Source organism: Acanthochromis polyacanthus, chromosome 17 (genome assembly GCF_021347895.1).
Source record: "Acanthochromis polyacanthus isolate Apoly-LR-REF ecotype Palm Island chromosome 17, KAUST_Apoly_ChrSc, whole genome shotgun sequence".
NCBI classification, from domain to species: Eukaryota; Metazoa; Chordata; class Actinopteri; family Pomacentridae; genus Acanthochromis; species Acanthochromis polyacanthus.
The window spans coordinates 16,928,634-16,950,430 of record NC_067129.1 but is presented as its reverse complement, the minus strand read 5'-3'; the positions used below and the strand labels follow the sequence as shown (position 1 = coordinate 16,950,430).

At 41.8% G+C, this 21,797-nt stretch overlaps 1 protein-coding gene and 1 non-coding gene across 6 annotated transcripts in view; both read left to right on the top strand.

Moving 5' to 3' along the window:
- abr (ABR activator of RhoGEF and GTPase) overlaps nucleotides 1–21,797 on the top strand; it is a 169,182-nt gene that overhangs the window by 142,843 nt on the left and 4,542 nt on the right. For 4 of the 5 annotated variants that reach the window (XM_022194926.2, XM_022194927.2, XM_022194928.2 and 1 more), the window contains 5 exons: nucleotides 18,654–18,713; nucleotides 18,947–19,056; nucleotides 19,228–19,367; nucleotides 21,128–21,262; nucleotides 21,436–21,541. In XM_022194926.2, the coding sequence (XP_022050618.1) occupies nucleotides 18,654–18,713; nucleotides 18,947–19,056; nucleotides 19,228–19,367; nucleotides 21,128–21,262; nucleotides 21,436–21,541 (551 nt within the window). Of the gene's footprint in view, nucleotides 1–7,441; nucleotides 7,987–18,653; nucleotides 18,714–18,946; nucleotides 19,057–19,227; nucleotides 19,368–21,127; nucleotides 21,263–21,435; nucleotides 21,542–21,797 lie in introns of those variants that run through there. The other variant, XM_022194930.2, reaches the window with a different exon arrangement.
- On the top strand, nucleotides 14,059–14,131 carry trnav-aac (transfer RNA valine (anticodon AAC)). The gene has a single exon. It is a non-coding gene; the product is annotated as a tRNA-Val (tRNA).

Below are 21,797 nucleotides of genomic sequence, written 5' to 3'. Positions count from 1 at the left end.
CATAGACCCCCATGTTATTCCAAAAAGCGCCGGTCGCTGCCGACCAATCAAGTTCGAGCTTCAGCTTTGTCATGCTGTCAATCAACGGTTACGCGCACAGCAAGCAAGCCCATGCAGAGGTGGGCGAGCTACGCACTACGCAACCGCGCGCACATTTGTTTTGCTTGTGGAGGAGAGAGCATCAGGGCTCAGCAACTTCCAGAAAAGTTACCAATCCCACGGCTTGTCAGGCCAAGAGACTGCAGGACGTTTTTTGGCTCGGGGTGCTCGCGTCGCTCCCCGACCACGGCCTCCATAGCCCGCCTGACGGCTTCGTTTAGATGCCCGACCTCTGGAGGAAGATGTTGGGGCGTCTGGGACATACTCCTCTTCGTCAGAGGAGTCATGCAATTCTGAACTCTAGATAGAAATAAATAAACAATGTAACACATATACACGCGTAAATGCACTAAGTTTGATAAACAACGTCATCGAGAGGGATACACGAGTGTAATCACATATTGAAACTTTACTAGTTCGTCCTAGCAGATTCATGTTATTTTGGTATTAGGACAAGTTAGACTCAATACAGCATTCTAACGTAATTCCTTTATTATTTACTAAATGTACTAAATGTAGAAGAGGGGAAAACAGCAAAACAGGCGAGATGCTGCAGCACTCCGGGCACTTCTCTCATGTACTGCGCGCGTGCACAAATAAAGGGGCGAAATCAGAGGGAGGGAGGCTGGGACCAACAGTGTTCTGGGAGACGCTGCGATTCAAACTCCGGACAGCAGCTTTAAGTGACCATTTGAGAAGCGGCCATTTTGGCACTTCTTCATTAGCTTCATTGTTCAGTGGTGGAGGATTCCACTTGTCTGTGAGTTAACTGTGCCCATGAGTTGATTAGCTTGACTCATCATTAAAGCTAAAAGAAGGGGGAAACTGCTGGCCTGGCTCCGTCCAAAATTCAAATCCACATAGCAGCACCTCTAAAGCTCGCTAGCCAGGTATATATTGTTAGTTTAATACATACACAACCCAAAAATGATTTTGGAGTAAGCCTAGGCTGTTTTTTTTCCCCCTCAACACCTCCAGTCTTTATGCTAAGCTAATTTACCTCCAGCTTTATAGCTAATGCTCAGAGATGGTAATGGTATAGATCTTCTCATCTGTTTTGAGACAAATAAGCATGTTTCCCCAAATAAAGAAATATTCCTTTAACAATAGAACAAACCATTTTGTAGAAACTAGGCAGGACAGCAGAGAAAAAGCAAACACTGTCAGGCTCCAGCTGGGAGCTGGATTGGAGCCCAGGACCTTCCTATTCAGACATCTGGAGTTTGAGTTCACAAGGTCTTGTTATTGCCAATTATTCCATCTTTGACCTGGGTATGAAATTGTCACTACATTGCTTGTGACACGAAAAGAAGCAACTGTGTACCACTTAACATCACACCAATGTGCGAGTCTTGCTTCATACAAAGGAAAATACCATGAAGCTCAGGTACAAAACATCTACAGGCAGATGTTTGCAGCAGCTGTACAATATTCCCAGGATATCTGTAATACCGTCACAGGAGCTTGTTATATGGTAAACACGCTAAAACTCTAGACTGACAGTAGAACCATCCCATGTTCATTAGGCAGGCCGGGATTCAGACCTGCTCCATATTCATGTCAGATCACCATAGCCCTTAAATTGATCATTAATTTATCTGCGGCTCTTGAAGGTCTCTGTGTTTGGCAGAGCGGTGCTGAAGCCTGCAATAGTGGAGGCCGCAGAATCGCAGAATCAACATTCTGCTTGTCAGGGAGAGTTTGGAAATGAGGACCTTTTTCAACACTCCCTTCCCCCCTCTTGTCTGGTCATATGGAGCAGCTTTACGAGGGGCTGTGCCACCCAGCCCATCTATAATTAAGAGCCAGGGCTGGACCTGATGTCAGAACTTAGGCACTCAGGACTGAACCATCTGCTTTCTCACCTTTCCGCATAGTAATCAGGTGGTTTTATCTAGAACTCTGACGTTCAATTCAATAAAATTTTTGTGTACAATGCCTTTTAAAATGATTTGTCAAGTTGGTTGGTTATTGAACGTTTGGCCAGCCGATTTCCAACAGCAAAAATTCTTTGTACCAACACAAGAAAAGCTTGGGTGGTTGGTTTGGCTGAGAATGCAAAAGAAGACAAAAGTATCAGCCACCGTAAATTAAATGTAGTTAACAGTTAAAAAAAGAACACAAGCTAACTGCTGACCAAAAGCCACTCTAACACCACAATGATGCCAAACATTGCACCAAAGAACACATATCAAGGTCTGACACTTTAACTGATTGCTCTTGTTTCTTATTTCTAGTCTTCCATTCCCACAAGAACTCTAAATCTTATCTCCTCATTGGACTCCCTCGTCCTCCCCCTCTTGCATCTTTTTATCATTCCCATGTCCCTCAAGCTCAAGGCCTCGCACAGTTAATTTATCTCTACAGTACGTTTTTATCTATATGACGGCCTTTTCAGAAAATAAAGGACCATAATTTTCCTCTTCTTACAGCAAAACCTATCCACCCAACAGAGCCACAGAGCTCAAATTGTTTGCTTTCAACAAGATTCAGGAAAATATTTTCCTGGTACATTAATACTCTGTTGTTGTTTTGTATTTAAATGTCACGTATGGGGTGTATTTGGGTTTTGGTAAAGTGTGGCGGTCTGTATGCGGAACTGCTGGAGCAGCTTTAATGTGTGTGGAGTTGTGTGATCCCGCAGTATTCTGGGTTAACATGTCTGCATGCATACTGTGTAGGCATGTTTTTAACACCATAAATAAGTTATGAGTCAGACACTAGAGAGAGTGGAGCTCTGGATATATGAATGTACACTATGTGTTTGTGTTCTGCAGGAGGAGTGCATACGTGCATGTCTGTTCACTCCAGTGAGTTTCTTGATTTGATGGGTTGTGAAGTATTGGACTCTGGTTGAACTGGTCAAATAGATGCCTGCTACTCTGCACTGCTGTCGGTGACTTTTGACTTCCAGGCTTTCGTGACACTTCAAAGGGGATCCAGCAGTCAAAGATCTGCAAAATTAGGGCCACACATGACTGGAAACTAGATATTGGTGTCATGCTTAAAGTGAGGCTCTTAACTTTTTCTTAGCAGCAGCCTCTGAGTGGCAATTGCAAGACAGTTGATGCTAAAACGACGTGTAAACATTGGACAAGAGCAAGAGACTTGTCATAACACTGAACACGCACTTACAAGATCATACTTATGAGTAGCCCAAGTGGATTAGTCCCCACTACTTTAGAATTTTAAGACCCTAAAGCGTAGACTTTTTGACACTGCTGACAGTGTTTGTCAATCACACTATAGCCACAGCCTAAAACATACTCTGCTTCATTGTCCATTTTGAACTAAATATGACCATAATTTACAAAAGAAACACCATTTTGTGCTGAAGGAGATTTGAAACTCAGGACTGAGACCATAAACTTATTAGGAAAATGGTTATTGAAGCATCAAATCAAGCAAAAAGACTGGATCATTTTCTCCCAAACTTCTGTGCAATGAAATGTTTTTTGCAAACAGAGGAGGTGCTCCCTACTGGTGAGTAGACAGAATGCAAGCTTAAGCCACTTCAATGTCGTCTTCATTTTTTCACCTGGATGCTACATCCATTTTTTACAGACAATTTATACAGCCAAAAAACAGTGACTCTTTAAAACGATGATACAGACACAGAGCTCACCTTCTAAATTGGTGTGAACTTTCACAATGTGTTGTTCTTCTGATTTGTCAGTCTCCTATCACATGACTGTTTATTGTAAAAAAGCAGAAACCTCAGTCTTGACTACTAGTGGTTCATTCAACATGAATAGCACAGTACAGGCGTTGCTGTCCTGCTGACCTTTGTTGTTCTTTCCTTGTCGTGTTTCCTACAAACAAGCAACCACCTCATGTTTCCGTCTACAGAAGATGTCCAGAGTATGTGATTGGTCATTTGAAATGTGGTTTAAGGCCTTTTAGTGCACAAGAATATTTCTGAAACTACAGCGCTTGTCTCAACAGATCTTCATTACAAATGGAATAAAAACATATTAGTGTGGCTCTATCCTTACACGACTCAAAAGATTGTATCCCAAAGAAAAGGGGCATTAAAATTGTTGCTCTTTAGTTGAGATGTAAATCCCCATAAATCACAGTCAGTCAGACACAAGAAGCAGATGGCCTAATATCTGACTTTTAAGTCACAATGGGAAGTTGTCATTGCTGTTTACCGTTTGTCATCACTGTCTGAATGATAAATTGACTCATTCAGGACTGAAGTGAATAGACTGGCGACCTGTCCAGGTTGTGCCTTACCTTCACCCTAAGTCAGCTAGGATAGGCTCCAGCTCCCCTTGACCCTAATGAGGATTAAGCGGTGTATAGATAATTGATGGATGGTGGACTGGAGTAAAATCATTAAAGGTGCACTCCACCAATTTTACCTAGGAGGTTTGCTTTACTTGTCACTTGGAGAACTACCCAACCTGTGAGAACAGCTTTGGTGGGGTTTTCCAAGGTTTGATAAGTTTTCTTAGCTTGAAATTTTGAAATGTTGAAAGTGTTACACACTGCAGGTGTGGGGGCTGTAATGAAGCTTTCAGATTTGTTGTGAAATGTAGAATCTACTGTTTTTGGAACTTGACTCATGCTAGGCAGTAAACGTCAGATTATCTTGGCCTGTGCTGTTTCAGTTTTGACAGTCCAGTACTAAACTTGCTGGAATGCTCCTTTCAGACTCTTGATTTTTTTCTACCTAATCTCTTTGATGAATGTTCTGATAGCAGAAGGCTTTTTCAACAAAAATATCTAAAGATATACATATATACAGTAGATATGAGTTACCATACACTCAAAAATTACACCCATCTATTTCAGTGTTCCCTTTCTCTCTCATCTTACCCAAAAATATCTCCTTTCTCCCGTGGGGTTTATTTTTTTCTCCCCTTTTCAAAACATGGTTTTCCCAGACATTCTTTCCGAGATGTGACGCATAGAGTGTGTATGTCTCATAGTTACGACCCCTGAGAGTTAAAAATACTCTGTGGCGAGGGTTGGCTGAGGTCTCCTCCATACTCACCCCCTCTACTCCTACACTTTTGGTCACAAAGTCAGACATGCAGGCCGTCATGCTGCTATCTGCTGACGGTTTTATCGTCACCACAGAACACACACTAACCCACATGTCTTTACACCATGGTATCATACTGTCTGCTGTTATCTGAGGCGCCTTGTGATGACATGATGACTCTTAATCGTTACTGTAAGACGTTGTTCCTTAAAACGAACACTGAATCACTTCCATTTTATCACCTTTTAGACAATGAATGCTAAATAATTCAGTGACTTTAGTAGTCTTTATACTGTTAGAGAATATGGGATGTCTAAAAACGTTTCTTCTGTCATTTTTATTTTTGATTAAATCGATTTTTCTTTGTTTCAGATCGTATGAATCTCAATTTCCAGTCAAGTGCACACAGCTGTTTTCCAATTTCCATATAGATCAAGAAAATTGGGCAACAGGCTTCTCTCTTCTTATCAGAATCCCTTTATGAATCACTGTACAATCAGCAGGCAGCAGTCTGCTTATCAGTAGGAACAGACTGAGAATCACAGCTACCACTACCCACTAGACAATCTGTCTTCCCAGTCTGTAGGCTTTAAAATGCAGCCTCATGCCTGTAACCTTTCCACAGAAGAATATTTTTTCCTCTCTAATTCTAATGGGATGGGACACGTCGGATGGAGATGGAGTTTGACAGGCATACACACACTCCCCTGCCCCATATCGATCTATTATACAGAGGAATACGCCTCTTAAGAGCAGCCAGCTCCGGCTGTCCTGTTGAATAAACATGGTGATTCACTCTGCGTGTCTCACCAGGCAGGGTGTGCGTGCATGCATGTGGATGTCTTTGAGTGACTTTCCAATGTCAGCAGACAGGCGTAGTGAAAAGGGTTAAGCATTGTAGTGGAAAAATACACACTCACTGTGAGTGGAAGGAAAAATGGAGGAAATCGAAGAACTGTGAGAATGACGAGACCTCATTGACAGAGGAAGACATGCTAACTGGCACATAGAAAGGCTCGGGATTAAGAGGATGGAAAGATGTGTATTGTTACATTTTGAGACAGATTCGTAATTTATGTATTTTACATAATGTTTGACATGTTGTCCACAAGTGTGTGTGTTTCTCATATGCATCACTCATTACACTTGTTACACAAACTGGAAGCATAGAAGAACCTTTTGGGAAGATTTTTCTTTTTTTTTTTGCAGAAAATTTCTGTAAAGAACCCCCAAGGATGCCTTGAAGAACCATCAAAAACAGTTCCTTTGAGCACTATAATTGAAGCTGCAAAGAAATTTACCAACATAGGAACCATTTTCTGGATAGCTCTGTGTGGACCCACCTGGTTCAGTACAAAGCAACTTTTTTGTGGCCCTTAAGTAGTTTTTCCCTTCCTTGAGCGTTTTAGAGCAAATTATTGCATGTACATTGAAACTCAAGCAGTTGAACAAAGTTTCTGGTCATTTCTTAACATTCCTTTGTACGCACGTGGTTCAGTTACAAATGAGTCAATTTGTGCTTTAGAGAAGCACAAATTTACACAAAGCTGTGGATTCAAACTAAAAATGAAGAAACACTTAAATCATCTGATGGATACAGGCACACTAATTTATCATCTTTCATGCATGAGCTGTAAATGTCAGAATTTCCAGTGTTTCTGGGTCTTCCCTTGTTACACATGAATTCATATTTTGGGTTCTGGACAGTTGGTCAGACAGAACATATCACGAGAAGGCAGCTTGGGATTTGGGACACTGTTTTTTCTCACTGTTGTAATTAAATTAATAATTCAGGAAATCATCTTAATGTTATCAAATAATGATAATAAGAATCTGCCTCCAAATGACTCCAATACAAACTAAGAACCTTTAGGACTTACGTAAACAAGCACATAAAGTATAGGAAAAGCCGTCCCCTATTAAAGAGGCTTCTCGTTTGTTCATGATGGCCTCCAGAAGTTAAAGAACCATTATTTTTCTGAGAGTACCTGTTCATTTTAAAGTTTCAACCACTCTCCCTCTTTCCCTTCATCACATTTCTGGCTCCACTCACTTCCTGAGTGTGTTGACCAGCTCTGGGAAAGGTTGACAAGGGGTCAAAGCACTGAACAAAACACAGTGCAGCATTTAGCCGGTCCTCCCTCCCTCCTCTATTTCACTCTCCCTCTCTCGTCTCATTTCTCATTGACTGTTTATTGCTCCCTCCTCCACTCTCCTCCCTCCTCTCTTTGGAGGTGTGTCCATCAACATCTGGAGAAGCAGGGCCGCTCAGTGACAACGGGAGCTCATTCACTCCCCCTTTCTCTCTCTCTCTCTCTCTCTCCCTCCCTCTCTCTCTCTCGCTCTAGCGCTCTGTATCTGTGTTTGCCGTTGTGGAAGTCAGATTGCACAGTGAGGAGATGCTGGCAGCTGACTGTGGAATGAGCTCACAGAGAGACACACCAACGTGGAATTATTCTCAGGCTTATCAAGGAGACCATGGCAGCATTTTGTTCTCCTCCCTTTCATCAGTCTTCCCTTTTTTGAACTGCACATCTGACCAAGTTCTTTTTTCTTGTGCCGGTGAAATCCTGGAGTGACTCTCTCCTGCACCTGGTCCAGTGATCAGTTCAGGTTACGTGGGGATCCGTCCTCCCCTCCTCCTCGTTTTACGCGGCGTACTTCCGCCACCTGCGCTTTGGTGGAAGGGGGTATTCAGAGGCTTTGGGATGACGGAGATCCTGGTATCGGATGTAAACTTGAACTCGGTGTGTGAGCGCCTGGAGCAGCACTGCTGTGTGGACCAGAACCAGCACAATCTGTCCAGCCAGCCACAGACCCCGGTGCTGAAGAGACACTCCAACACCGGGGCCAAGCTATGGGGCCGAGTCCGCAGCAAACTGCTCAGACAAAAGGTCTCTGGCTGACACATGCACACACGTCACACAAGCTGTGTTTTCTCTCTTTTATCTGCTCTGCCTTGCATTTGTTCTCTCCTATTTATCACGGTGTCACTTCCATCCGTTTGTTCCGCCTGTCTTTTATGCTCTCTGTCCATGTGTGCGTTCTCTCCCCGGGTGTCTTTCTTTCAGTGCACAGTTGACTATTGTTCTTATCTGATGGGTCTATTGACCACGATAGACACAATGATGGCTAAACTGTGACCTGCAGCTACTCCAAGTAATGAAGTTCATTTATCCTGTTCTTCTCTCATTATCCATATTGAACTCTTATCTACCTGAGAAGATTTAAACTAGAGCTGAACAGTTTGGAAAAAATATCTAATTGCAATTTTCTGACTGGCATTCCAATTATGATTTGACTAATGATTTATTTTTTAAAGTTAAGCAACAACTTTCACCGTGTAGAAGATTTAAAAGGCAAACTGTTACCACATCAGACTCCTATCAATTCAAAATCATGACTGCCACAAAACGGGAAAGCATACATTTTTAAAGCCACTGACACAACAGTTTAAACCCTGCTTCAGATACATGTATAACACACGTCTCAAACTGCAGCTTTTGCAGTGTGCTAATTACATTGTTTGAAACTGCAATTATGTGATTTTAAATCCATTATTTTTTCAGTTCTATTTTATCCTGTAAATATTTGTTCCTAACCTTACTATTTCAGATTTAAGAAGTATTTAATATTCTGCATATCAAGCACTAAGGATCATTCCTTCATCACAATGAAGTGTGATGGAGGATTATTCACACTGTGCTGTGATGGAGGAGGATGTTAATGTTTTCAGAAGGCTTATTCCTTCCCTGGATCCTGGACTGTACAGTGATGCAATTAAGACGGGAAATCACTAAACCACTTTGTTAAATATGAAATAATTTTCTGCTCCATCGTCTCATTCCTCTTACTTTCTACATCTACCAGCTTCGTATTTCTCATTTACATCTACTGCTGAAGACTAAATTGTATTTCCTACTACATATGGTTGCTAATCAGAGATGTTTTACTGTCAGAGCAGCTCCCTCTGCTGTTCATTTCTGGTAACATCATCCTCTGGCTGAGCTGATCTCATGCCCCTTTGGCATTTTCAGGCAGATATTTCTTTTCTTCCACTAATTAGCTGTCACATTATTCCGAATAGTCTCTGAAACATATGTCTGCCATGTTTACATCGTGTTTATTTGCATTGCGAATTGAAAATTTTCAGCAAACCTTGACATTTACATTGGCAGTTTCTCTGCAGTGTTTCGTTACTTGTGAACAACAAGCATCTCATTAAGTTAAATGTTTAAGCAACATGTGCTTTATAGGAGTCAGTAATTGGTTGGGTAAGTTACGGTGGGCAGATAAGAGATGTGTTTGTTTCTCCTAAATCACTTGACTTTAAGACCAAAATTAGATGGAAATGTAAGCATCCCTGTATGTGCTATTATAGGATTGAGGTTCATTCTGAAAGGGCAATTATTGTTATTTGGTGAAAACGTTCTGGTTGGACTGAATGACCCTTGTGTTGTTACCCAGAGATGGGTGCAGACACACTCACAGAGGCCTGGTGTGGCACGTTTTAAATGCGGGTTCTGGATTATGAGTCAGTGGTTGGAGCAGGAAAGGGGCTGCTTCTTTCTTCTCCAGATGCTGTTTGTATATGAAGATAGCAAGGAAACGCGTGAGCCAGCTCAGATTCTATGCATAGCTCTGCACACGCAGCTAAAACTATGACTAATAGAGCTATAAAGCCTGCATGTTGTGCAGGGTTTTCCACCGTGTTTGCACATGTTTATTCAGCAGCCCTCCTCATCTTCATCATGAGTGCATCGCCAGCATTTTGAGCTATAATTTGTGTGCATAATAAAGCGGTTCACAACAAAGAATCTAGGTTGATAGTTTGCTTGACCTTAGCTTCTGTGCTTTCCATTATTCAACAGAAACCAGAAGAAAAAGCTGACCACTGCTTATAGGGAGCAGAATGACACAGGGATTACAGACTAAGCCCAGACTTTACTGACTTGACCCATAGGTCCTGTATTGATTGATCCCTCTCCTCTTTGCGAACACATCTTCTTGTCTTAATGTCAAAGAACAGGGTTTCTGAATTTTATCACTGTCCAAATTTGTCCACTTCACAGTTAGCTGCTTGTGATCTTTCCTCTCAGCCCTTAGTGTGCAGAAATCCTTGTTCAGGCAGCAGCTCTGTGAAGTCCCATTCATTCATTCTGAAGGAGGCTTTGAATTCCAGGTTTTATGAGTAAACTCGTGTTGCACTTTTTCTGTGCGTGGTTGCCTTTTGATCTTATCAACTCTTCCACAATACACTCTTTCTTTCCGTCGGTCCTGCATGTCTGGCTCTGCATGGTGGTGGCTGCTGTTTGATGATGGACATAATGTCGAGTTATTTACTATCATTTTCTGAAATGGGAACACAGCAGGGGTTTTTGTTCTGTGTTTGTCAAGATAGGACATCTTCATTTGGTGATTTTAGAGCCATAATCAGCTATGTTCAAGTGGAACTACATTTTGGCAGTGTTGTTTTTCCTTTTTAAATAGATCCCAAAAAATGTTAAAATTATGAAATGGATCTTTCCAACACATCCAGATGCTTTTTATGAGAAACAATGACTTCTAATAGTATTAAAGGGGGCACAGAGAGCAGACTTTAGGGCATGTTTCTTTTCCTGTTTTTGTGCATCTGTGGCATGCATCATGTTATTTACAGGGTGTTTAGAGGAATGCAAGATGTTAAAGGATGCGTGAGGGTGTGGAAATACACCAGGGAGTTGTCCTCTCCCCCTCAGCCTAAAGCGGCACCTAATTAAGACACGGTGTGATGAGACAGGAGGCTGGCTGCGAACACTAATTGGACTAGAACCCGACATAATGTATCTAATGTGTCACGACAAAAGAACAAATGATGATTAAGCTGTTACTGGTTTTGGAGCTGTCTTTTTTTTGGTGCATGCGTTTGATGACCTGTTTTCTGGGCAGGTTTGGTTTTATTTTCTTTGTGGACTTTCAGGCAGCTTAGCTGGGAGAACAATGGAGCTGTCGTGCTGGCTTAGCCGTGGAAGAGAATCAGATCCAGCCATTATCATCCGCCTTCCACCTCGCTCATCCCACCTCCCGCCCCCGCTGCAATTTAGCCCACATACGAAATTATGCTCTTCCATTTGAGTATGTTGATTAGTGCAGATGAGATATTAGGGTTTCATCCCTCCTGCCTGCCTAAAATGCCAGCTAGTCCCCTAATGGCCTTTTTATATAGGCCACATAAATCTCCGTCTGTCCCCACCGGAGGGCATAGCCCTTTATTGGCCCCAATCCATCCCCCGTGTGCAGGGTTTGTGATTGGTTAATGAGCTCCAGCAGGGAGCGGCAGGTCAGTAAAGCATTCTCGGGCTGATACTGGCGGTGACCCCCTTGCTTTCGGCCATATGCAGGCTGGCTTTAATCTCTGTAGGGTGCCAATACGGCATTAATCATGTAATTAAGCAGTGAGAATTAGATGTTGTGGGTTTCATCTTCTGCTCTAACAGCGTTCAGGGTTTAGGTAAGACTGGAAAGCTGTTAAAGCAGGTTCTACACAAAGAGAGTGACTCAAGGTCACAGCATGAATGCGGAGACTTTGCTACATTCATCTGAAATAGTCAAGGACAATGAGTTTATTTAGTTTGTTTGAACTAGAATGATGAAACCAGAAAGGTATTACGTTTTTTTTTCTTTATGTCCTCCAACTGAGTAATCAAAACTCCCTAAAAAACTTGGTGAATGTTAAATCAGAGCTGAAGTAAATCCACTGTGATCATGCTTCAGAACCAACACATCATACGTCTTCCTCGGCAGTGAAAGTTACTTTATCGACTCTGCTGAGTAAACGTAGGAGGAGGTGATCTCATGGCTTACAAATGGTACATTCTGTTAGTGGTAAAGATCACAAATGACCTGAATGGTGAGGTAATGAGCTAGCCCACAAACTACGCAGCGTCCCCAAAAGACCAAAAGCGAGTGAAAACATCAGTGCAAGTCCAAAGGAAACATGAGGGTTGATCATAACACAAAAACGTCCCTCAGATCTCTGCCTCTTGATAGCACATGTGAGGTTTGTCGCTGCTGCGTTAGATTAAATCAGAAATTTGGTGGTTAGTCTTTGTGACAATGGAAGAAAGCAGTGTTTGTCTCTGTGTCCTCTTCATGTGGGTTTTATGGAAGAGTTGAGCAGCTGAAATTGGAGGAGACATTTATCAGTAACATCCAGGGAAGCAGCAGAAAATGTTTCATGCTTTTGGTCTTTGCAGAAGAGTTCACCATCCACTGTAAAGGCAACAGTAGCAGCATGATGAGGTCATATGAGATAAGAGTGTTTTAAAGGGGGGGGAAAAAAACATAAAAGCACTGTCAAATTATGGAAGTGCTTGTGTTCAACTCAATTTTAGAACATTAAGGAACATTTCAGTGTTTTCCTGCTCTTTAGTTTTGGATAAATCATAATTCTGTGTGCATCAGCGCTCTTACTCATTCAGGCTGCAGGCAGGGTCATGTTGCATAAGTGTAGTATCCGTCTGTGCGCTGCTGTTTACAGGCACTACAAGAGAAGCACACATTGCCAGCGTAGATGTAACTACTCTGCAAATCACGACTCTCGTCCGGCTGAAAATCCCCACCGATTGGCTCAAACTGGGAAGTGAGGGAAGAAGGCAACATGGCAACTGAGTCAAAGACCTCCCATGGCCATGTGACAAGATCAGCTGTTGAGTAAAGAGACTCTGCTGATGAACATATTTGCAATATGCTTATGTGGTTCAGGAGTCTAAAAATAGTCATGAGGCTTGCTTTCTGAAAAACAAATATACTGCAGTATGATGTGCTAGCTGGGAATAAAACAAAGACTCAATCAGTGCACAAACACTTCCTGTAATCCTGCTAAAAGCAAGGAGCCGTGCAGTTTGAGCTACGTTCTAATTAAAGGACTAATAAAAAGCTTTCTGAAGCTGAATGAATATTTAATCAGCCAGAAAGCAGCAGTGCAAAACTGTGATGAAACACAAAGGAGAAATTAAACAGCAATTCATTAATTTAGCATATCAAAAGATCAAGTTGTGCTTTCTGCAATGTTGTCGTTTGTATGCATTAACTCTCACAGCACAGCAGCAAAAGGCTAATTAAGTGTGTTGGGATTTTATTATTAAGGCTCTACACATCATGTTGGTAACTGATTGTTTGGTACAATGTCTTCTACTACTTCAGAACACTTGTGAAGGTTTTTTTCTCTTTGATCTCCATAAATTAGCATTAGCCTTTAAATAAATTTATATTCATATTTGTGTAGAACAGAAAAAGTGTCCAAACCCACTTTTGCTGCAACTCAGTTATTAAAACCTGAGCAATATATGATAGGAGATGTGTAGAGGAGAGCATCTACATGGAGGATTTTTGCTCTTATTTGAATGTTTTAGCCTTGTAAACCATCCCGTGTGAACCACTTTGGTAATATCTTGTCAAAACACTTCTTTGCACATATCACAGATGTGCATTTGTTACTTGTATGACTTGCATGTCAGCAAAGAATGCTTTCTTGTACAGTATTCGGATGGATCATTGTGCCACAGAGGACCCCCTGGTCCAAACATGTTCATAGTGGACCTTATGCATGGCTCTGGTAAGACCGCTAGTGCTTGACTCCAACAAATCATTCATCATATATACCTGAAGAAGCCTTTTGAATGAAAGATGAAACCAAAAGGAGAAGTCCAGTTACCTTCTAACAAAGCACTTAGTATTTCTGTCATATGAATGACTGATATCTTCACAGACACCTTGGATTGTTCTTCTCCTGCTGTGTCATTGCGTGTGTTGAAGCACGTGTCCTGTGTGTTGTGCAGGAAACGTAAACAGCTCCAGAGGGGTGCAGACCTCTAGATGTGTTGGCCAGTTGTTGCTGTCAGTCTGATATGTGCTGCAGTAACGGTGTTTGCCAGTAAAGGAGGTCAGGATTATGTTTGCAGAGCGGGGGGGTAGGACTTCAGCCAGTTCCCGTAGTGTAGTGGTTATCACGTTCGCCTAACACGCGAAAGGTCCTCGGTTCGAAACCGGGCGGGAACAGCTCTTTTAATAACACTATACATTGTGTGCTGTTTGACAAATGATATATTTTGATGTGTGCAAGGATTTTAATGGTTTATTAGGACAGGCCTTAACAGGGCAGGACATGTAAAACAAATGACAGAGGTGGGGCATTAAGGCCTCCATAAATACATTAAAGGCTAATACTAAAATGAGTATACAAGGGTCTGTGAGTGTTGTGTGAGATGCGTATAAACACATTTAATCTAGACATACACTACCAGCCAAAAGTTTGGACACACCTTCTCATTCAGTGCTTTTTATTTATTTGTATTATTTTCTACATTGTAGATTAATACTGAAGATGAACACTTTTTTTACAACATAATTCCATATGTTTTTTTTTTAATAGTTTTGAGGTCTTCACTATTTATGTAGAATGTAGAAAATAAGTAAATAAAAACCATTGAATAAGAAAGTGTGTCTAAGCTTTTGAGTGGTTGTGTGAGTGTCTCAATGTAAAGGAGAAATGTGCTTATAGGCTTTACAGAATCAGAAAGGCACAGTTTGTCCTGATAACCATAATTGGATTATTAATTATATCAGATAGAGCCTTAATTCTTTTAAAAATGATTTGTTATTTTCTTGGGTAGCTGCACTGTATTAGGATACTCTTGATGATCAGATTCACCTGAGAGGTCCCTATGAAGCATTTTCAAGGCAAACACAGGTGTAAGGACACTTGAAGGGAGTTTAATTATCTGCCAAATCGCTGTTTCACTCTTTGTTGCAAAGAAATGAAACGTGAACCGACTGCTTGTTCCCCTGCACAGTCCATATGAAAGAAACCATGTGGTAGCAAAACAGCCTGACTTACCTCATCAGCTGTGTTCTGTCCCTGTAGATCACTCAGTGTACACACTCTATGTACGTCCTGACTCACTGCTGTGTGAATTTTCCTCTCAAGTCATGACTCTTGGTCCTGACATTTCTGCCTGGGATATATAAAATATCATGGCAGCCACATGCTTCCTATTGTGCTTATTTCAAACGCACAGGTGAAGATAAGTGAAGGTGTGCATGTAGAGGCCGGGTTTATAGAGAAAAAGTGGGCTACACAGTAACCAGCTGAGCCTCAAATGTGGAGCACACACTTACAGAACAATGAGCTTGTATAATACAAAACAACACACTACAGTGCATATTGTATTCTATAAAAGGAAGCAAGCCTGTGTGTGTGGAATGCGTACAAATCAACGTACACAACTGTCGGCAAGATTTAAAGTAAAACTGTGCTGTGCTTCAGGCTACAGGCCGTTCTGGTGTCTTAGTCATATATCCTTTATATGTTCCATGATCCCACAAGGAGAGCTTTGACTCTGGAGCGATCCTAATCAGAACCATATAAGCCCGAGGATGTCTCATAAAATAAAGATAGTTTTTGACTTTTATCTCTTCCTTGACATGTGCTCGAATGTGCACACATGTAGTAGATGCTCATGTGCTTCAAAATCCCCCTCGAGCAGGAAGGAAATTGGTCATTTAAATATTTTGTTGTTCTGGACTGAGATGAAAGGGGGAGTGAAGTTTTGATAAAAGGCCTTAATATACAGTAAATCAGCCACAAGTGAGGCTGTAGAAGCTAATTTATGAAGTAAATCTGATTTTCCTTAAAGAACAAAGATGATTCCATTGAGTGCGGTTTTGATTAAGGCACGTTTTATTATCTTCTCGTTTATACTTACTAGGCCTGGATGCCGACTTGTTGCTCTCAAAACCCGCATGCTGAGTTATCCCATCTGTTGTCCTCATTTACGGGCACCAAAAAATATTGCTTCCCTTTCTGAAAAAAATCCAAAAATTCAGCAAAAAAAAATCCCTAAATCTGTGAAAATTTGCAAAACCTTCAGGAAGAAAATTCCAATAATTCCTTAAAATTTTGCAGTAAAAGTTTTATTTTTAAAAAAGTCCTCAAATTTGGCGAGAAAAGTCTTGTAAATATTTTCAAAAAAATGAGTAAAAAAAACAACAAAAAAACTAAAAATATCTAAAGTGATTACATATATATCAGTAAAACTTTTAATATTTTCTTTTTTCCATCAAAAAAAATAAAAAATTCCCCAAAATGTTGAAAATGTGGACATCAGAAGTTTCACTGTATTTTTTTTTTCCCCACATTTTCAGATTTTAAAACTCTGTTTCTTGTCATGCAGCCTTTCTGCCTAATTCTGACTGTAGTATTTAGTACAAACAAAGTCGAGCAGCTTCATGCCGGCCTAATGAGCCAAAGTAACTCATTTCCCAGGGCAGCAAAAGGGGAAAGAGGGGCAAAGGGCCAAAGTTCCTTCTTAATAAAAGGGAGCCCAGTTGAGGATTCAGGTCTGAGAAGGGTCACTGAGTGTAGCCGCTGCCTGTAATGGATCCTCTCTGTTTTTACAACCCTATTTGAGTGCATTCATTTTTAATCAGGTTTTTTAGAAATTAACAGGGAGGAAACATGTGGGAGGAATATTTTTTCTGTTGTTTTTTCTCAGTGAGGCTACTTCAGGGGGCTGCTGGAATCGGTGAGTCCTGGATGTTTGCCCAGTTCCCCTAGCAGTAGCTGTGTAAAGACCCAATTGCGGTGATTACCTGTCCCTCATCTCAAACCCAAACCCTGCTGGGAGAGCAGGCTTTAACGATAATAGGAATGCGTGAAACCGGTGCCAAATGGCCTTTTTACGAGGTAATGAAATACACTCACTGAGCACTTTTAATGGTAGCAGCCTAATGCTGACAATAAGAGAAGTGTGCTACCCTTGTGCTCACCCAACAAACATTATTGTCCTCTAAGTTGAGCACATCGCTGCGCTGCGTTGTAATGATATAACTGTGCAGACGCTGAAACAGCCTATAAAAAAGACATTAGCTGCTGTGGCCTCACACACCGGGACTTAAAACAGCCACAAGCTGACATCTATGATGCCTCAGAGGGCATCATGGGACGCGCGATCCAGACTTGGAGAATGTGTGCAGTGAAGTAGGCCAAGTGTCGGAGCCAGGCTGGAGCCCTCGATGGACCCCTCAGAGAATACAGGGGGTAATGTGGGGAGCAGAAGCAGCATCATTCTTCCCCAAAGTAGACTCAGCGACCGTGTTGTTGTACAGCAGCTTTAGTCAGGCCACACTGACTTCTACACGTCAATCTTGTTAGAAAAATGGAGCAGCTCAAAGGTGAACTCTGGAGGACGGTGAATATTAAGTTTCAAAGAGCTCACCTTGAAACTTTGTCCATTACAGATGTAGGTTCACAGAATCTGCAGGTTAGCTGAGGCCTTCAGCCAGGTAGTTCCCGTAGTGTAGTGGTTATCACGTTTGCCTAACACGCGGCGGTTAAGCTATTATTTTTTCACATTTTGAAGATGGCAAATGTCATTGAGTACAATATCCATCCCCCTAGTAAAAGTCACATTTCTCTTTTAAAAACTGTTACAAATCTTACAAAATACACACAAAAACCCGACACAGTTACAGTAACTTAAAATCATGTAGATCGCCGAAATCAATTCCAGTCATGCTCAGAGTTAAAATCAACAGACTGCACGATTACATGCTGCAGACTGGCAATCATACAGTAAGAAGCGGGGGCTTTTAAGCGCTACCAAAAAGGGGGAAACAGCGCCCCCCAAATCTCCATAGTGGCCAAAAATATATTACATCCGTACTGTAAGGAACTACCATAGAGAATGAATGGGAAAAGTTAAGGAAGTTAAGCTTAACTATACGCGGCCCGGGCGCGGAGGCCGGGCGAGGTCTTTGGTTCGAAACCGGGTGGGAACACCCTGTTTTGTTTCTTCCTACTTGACCAGAAGTAATCTAATGGGGCAGCATGTGTTTAAATCAGTGTCTACTCATTCAAACATGAGGAAGGATTGATTTCACCTGCTTTTTTTTGAGAGGTGTGTCAAAAAAATGTATATTTTCATAAAAAAAATCAAAGTTTTCTGACCAGTAGCTCTACATTCCCTGTAATCCAAAACATAATCTCCCTAAAACTCCAGTCCTAGATAAAACTTGAATTAGTCTGCCTTCTTTACTCTATCACAGTCACTCCTCTGAAGTGAAATTTGAGGAGGGAAATCTGAGCTATCAATATTTCTTCTCTCTCTCACACCCACACTGCTGCTATTCTGTCCTCACAAGGATTAACTTCACCCTTCATTTCACCAGCTGTCTATTTTTATTTGTCTAGTTCTGCATTGGAGATTGCTGTCTTTTGGGCGAAATGTACACAAACACACAAACATTCCTGAGGATTTATGGAAGAAAAGAATTTCACTAAATAACTAATTTTATTGAGACAAGTCTTGTGCCCTCAAAACATTGCTGTGAAATGTACAGTTCCAAATGCTCTGCTGTTGTTTCCCATAATGCAATCATGCAAAAATGTGACCGCTATCTTATGATGTGATTAAGCAGTGTACTCCTGTGGGAAAATCCCTGTATGAATTTAATCATGCCTCCTTATTTGGTCAAAAACGTGTCGTAACCAGTGTGTCTCTATCTATGTTGTGTCTTTCAGCTGGATCCTCAGACGGTGCAGTCCAAGAACTGGCACATGGACGTCATAGAGATGAATGGGGTGAGACACGGTTTCAAACCTGAAGAACTTTTAGAAAAAAATATCAACCAAAATCCAGCGATGACACTAAAGAAATAATGTGATTTGCTTGAAGACGTTGGGTATTGCAATTGTATTGGTGGCTCAGTCTTAAAATTCCAATCTCAAAGCCTTTGAATGACTCTAAACAATCAGAAAAAAAGCGGTTTTTGAGGGTCCCAGAGACTTCAGCTGTGTTGTTTCTTCATGACTAGATCAAAGTGGAGTTCTCCATGAAGTTTACAAGTCGGGACCTCAGCTTGAAGAGAACGCCGTCCAAAAAACAGAGCGGGGTGTTTGGAGTCAAAATCAATGTGGTTACAAAGTGAGTATTGTCCTGTTGCTGAGACCAACAGGGGCACATTCACTGATTTATGTTTGAGGTAGCCAGCAAAATCTCTCTGATACCTTCATGAGTTTGAGGAGCGGAAGTGCTGATGAATCTGTGTAACTTCACCGCCATCATCAGAGAAGTAACTCCTGTTTGTGTCGACAGGCGCGAACGCTCTAAGGTGCCTTACATTGTCCGTCAGTGCATTGAGGAAGTGGAGAAGAGGGGCATTGATGAAGTGGGAATCTACAGGATCTCAGGGGTGGCCACGGATATCCAGGCCCTCAAATTAGCATTCGACACCAGTAAGACTCCACTCACTGTCTTTGTGTGTTTTCAGCTTTGTGTCCTCTTCGCTGCAGATCAACTGTGCGGTTTAACGTTTTTCATCACTGCCACAAAGATAAATCTTAAAGCAGGGAGAATTTCTGTCCCTAAGAATGTGTTGGAGGGTAAAAACAAAGAATGGATGGTGTTTTAGTCTGACATAAACAGGGTTTATGAGCCAGATGGTGACAGCTGTAGCATGTGTTACCACCTGTTTCAGAAACACAAGAACACCGAATCTTAATCTAATTATATCGAAATGTGAATCTGCACATTATCTTGAAAGGCCCTTGACCTTTTCCTCAGTCGGAAACCTTCAAACATGCACTCCTTTCTCTTAATCTGACAGCATCTGAAAATGTCAACTTAATGTCTGAGCGAGCACCCCACTCCCATTTTCATAAAAATCACTCAAACTAGATCTGACCTAGCAACGTTTCCGTATTATGGCACGTATCTAAACTGCTTCCAGTCACATTATCAGACAGACGTACACAAGCAACAGTGCTTCTAGTTGTGTGACATGATTTGGGAAAGACTTTTTACTCATTTCTGTGCCAACATTGCAAAACTGTTCCAAATACATAGTTTGCTGCTAGAATGACAAAACTCTTCTCATTCATTTTAATCTATGAAATGTTCGTAAATGTCAAACTTTACTACAATGAAGACGCAATCTGTAACTGGTCCCACATAAAGCCATGAGGTGAATCAGCAATGTACAATATATCACAATAAAACCCTCAACACATCACAGTATCTGTAACGGAAGGAGACAGGCTGCTCTTAAAAATAATAGAAGCAATACCGGTGTTTCCATCATGTATTTTCATGCACAGGTATCATAACCTATACTGCCACCTTCTGGCAACACCACACAGCCGGGTTTATTTGCTCCAAAGCACTGAAGGGAAGCAGGCCTGTCTTGCATTTTGTTTAGTTTTTTTCACCTTTGCTTGGAAATAACTTAACAGCCATCAAAAATTGGCTAATTTAATTTTATTGTAATTCTTGATAACAGACACTGCAGTCAAAATGCTCAGAAACTGGGAAGAAAGGCAGAACTTCCAGGAACAAAAACGTTCACAGTGTAGGAGGATCTCATCTGTACCGTGCCCTTCATAGCAGCTCACATGTACATTGTGCAAAGTAAAGTAAAGGCAAATATCACACTCACATTCATACCTGTGGACAATTTAGAATCACCAATGAACCTCAGCATGTTTTTGAACTGTGGGAGGAAGTCAGAGAACCTGGAGAAGACCCACACATGTGCAGAAAGATCCCAGGAAGGCGGGGACGACACTGAGGATCTTTTAGCTGCAAGGCCAAAATGCTAACCACCAAGCCAGATTCAGCAAAAATTCAAATAACTATGCAAAACAAGAAATTGAAATTAGCCTGTTGATTTTAACCCAAAAATAACGTTCAGAAACCTTAATGTTACCACCACTCTGCAGCCCAGAGTTTAGTAACTGAGGCCTTTGCTGTGAGAAGAGATCTGCAGGAACTGATTGTCAGGGACAGTGTTCAGGTTCTGTTTACATACGAGTCTCTCTGAGTCAGTGACGGCTGCTTTTAGAGCCTCTATCACCTTTGATTTCTCTGTGTGATATCGGGCGTCTGTCTCCGTCTGGATGCGGGTTTATGGAGAGATTGCATCATTCTTGGAGACGGCGAGGGGAGAGCAGCTGTGTTATTGTGAGACTTCAATAATGTAGTGTGTCCTGATCCGCAGATACCAAAGATATCCTGGTGATGCTGAGTGACATGGACATCAACGCCATCGCAGGAACGCTGAAGCTGTACTTCAGGGAGCTGCCGGAGCCTCTGCTCACCGACCGCCTCTACCCCGCCTTCATGGAGGGCATAGGTGTGACCTTACAGCCTTTTCTCTTAACCCAGGAAGTGTGTGTTTGCCATCAGTGGGCTGTTTGGGGTTTTGCAAGGGGGGGTTAAGGTTGTCCAGCCGGAGAAGATGAGGGCTGAAGTTGAAAAGCTGTCTTACCGTAATTGGATCTGACATCTTTTTCCTCTCCCTCGCAGCGCTCTCAGACCCGGCGGCCAAGGAGAACTGCATGATGCACCTCCTGCGCTCGCTGCCGGACCCCAACCTCATGACCTTTCTCACTCTGCTGGAGCACCTCAAACGGTACACAAACCCCCTCAGATGTAGGCTATGATAGGAAAAAGACAGAAAATCTCTCAGTATTCTCTGGAGAAGTAACTGTCTAAATCCAAAGCTGCAGTTTCTGGGTGTTTTTTACTCACTGGGGGCTCATCTTTCACTGCAGTCTAAAGTACCGTACCTCTGTGGAAACAGCACAACTATGGCTAGTAAGCAAAACTACAAGATGTCTTCTATGCAGTATAAAATATAGCAATGAATAATAAACTAGCCAGAAAAG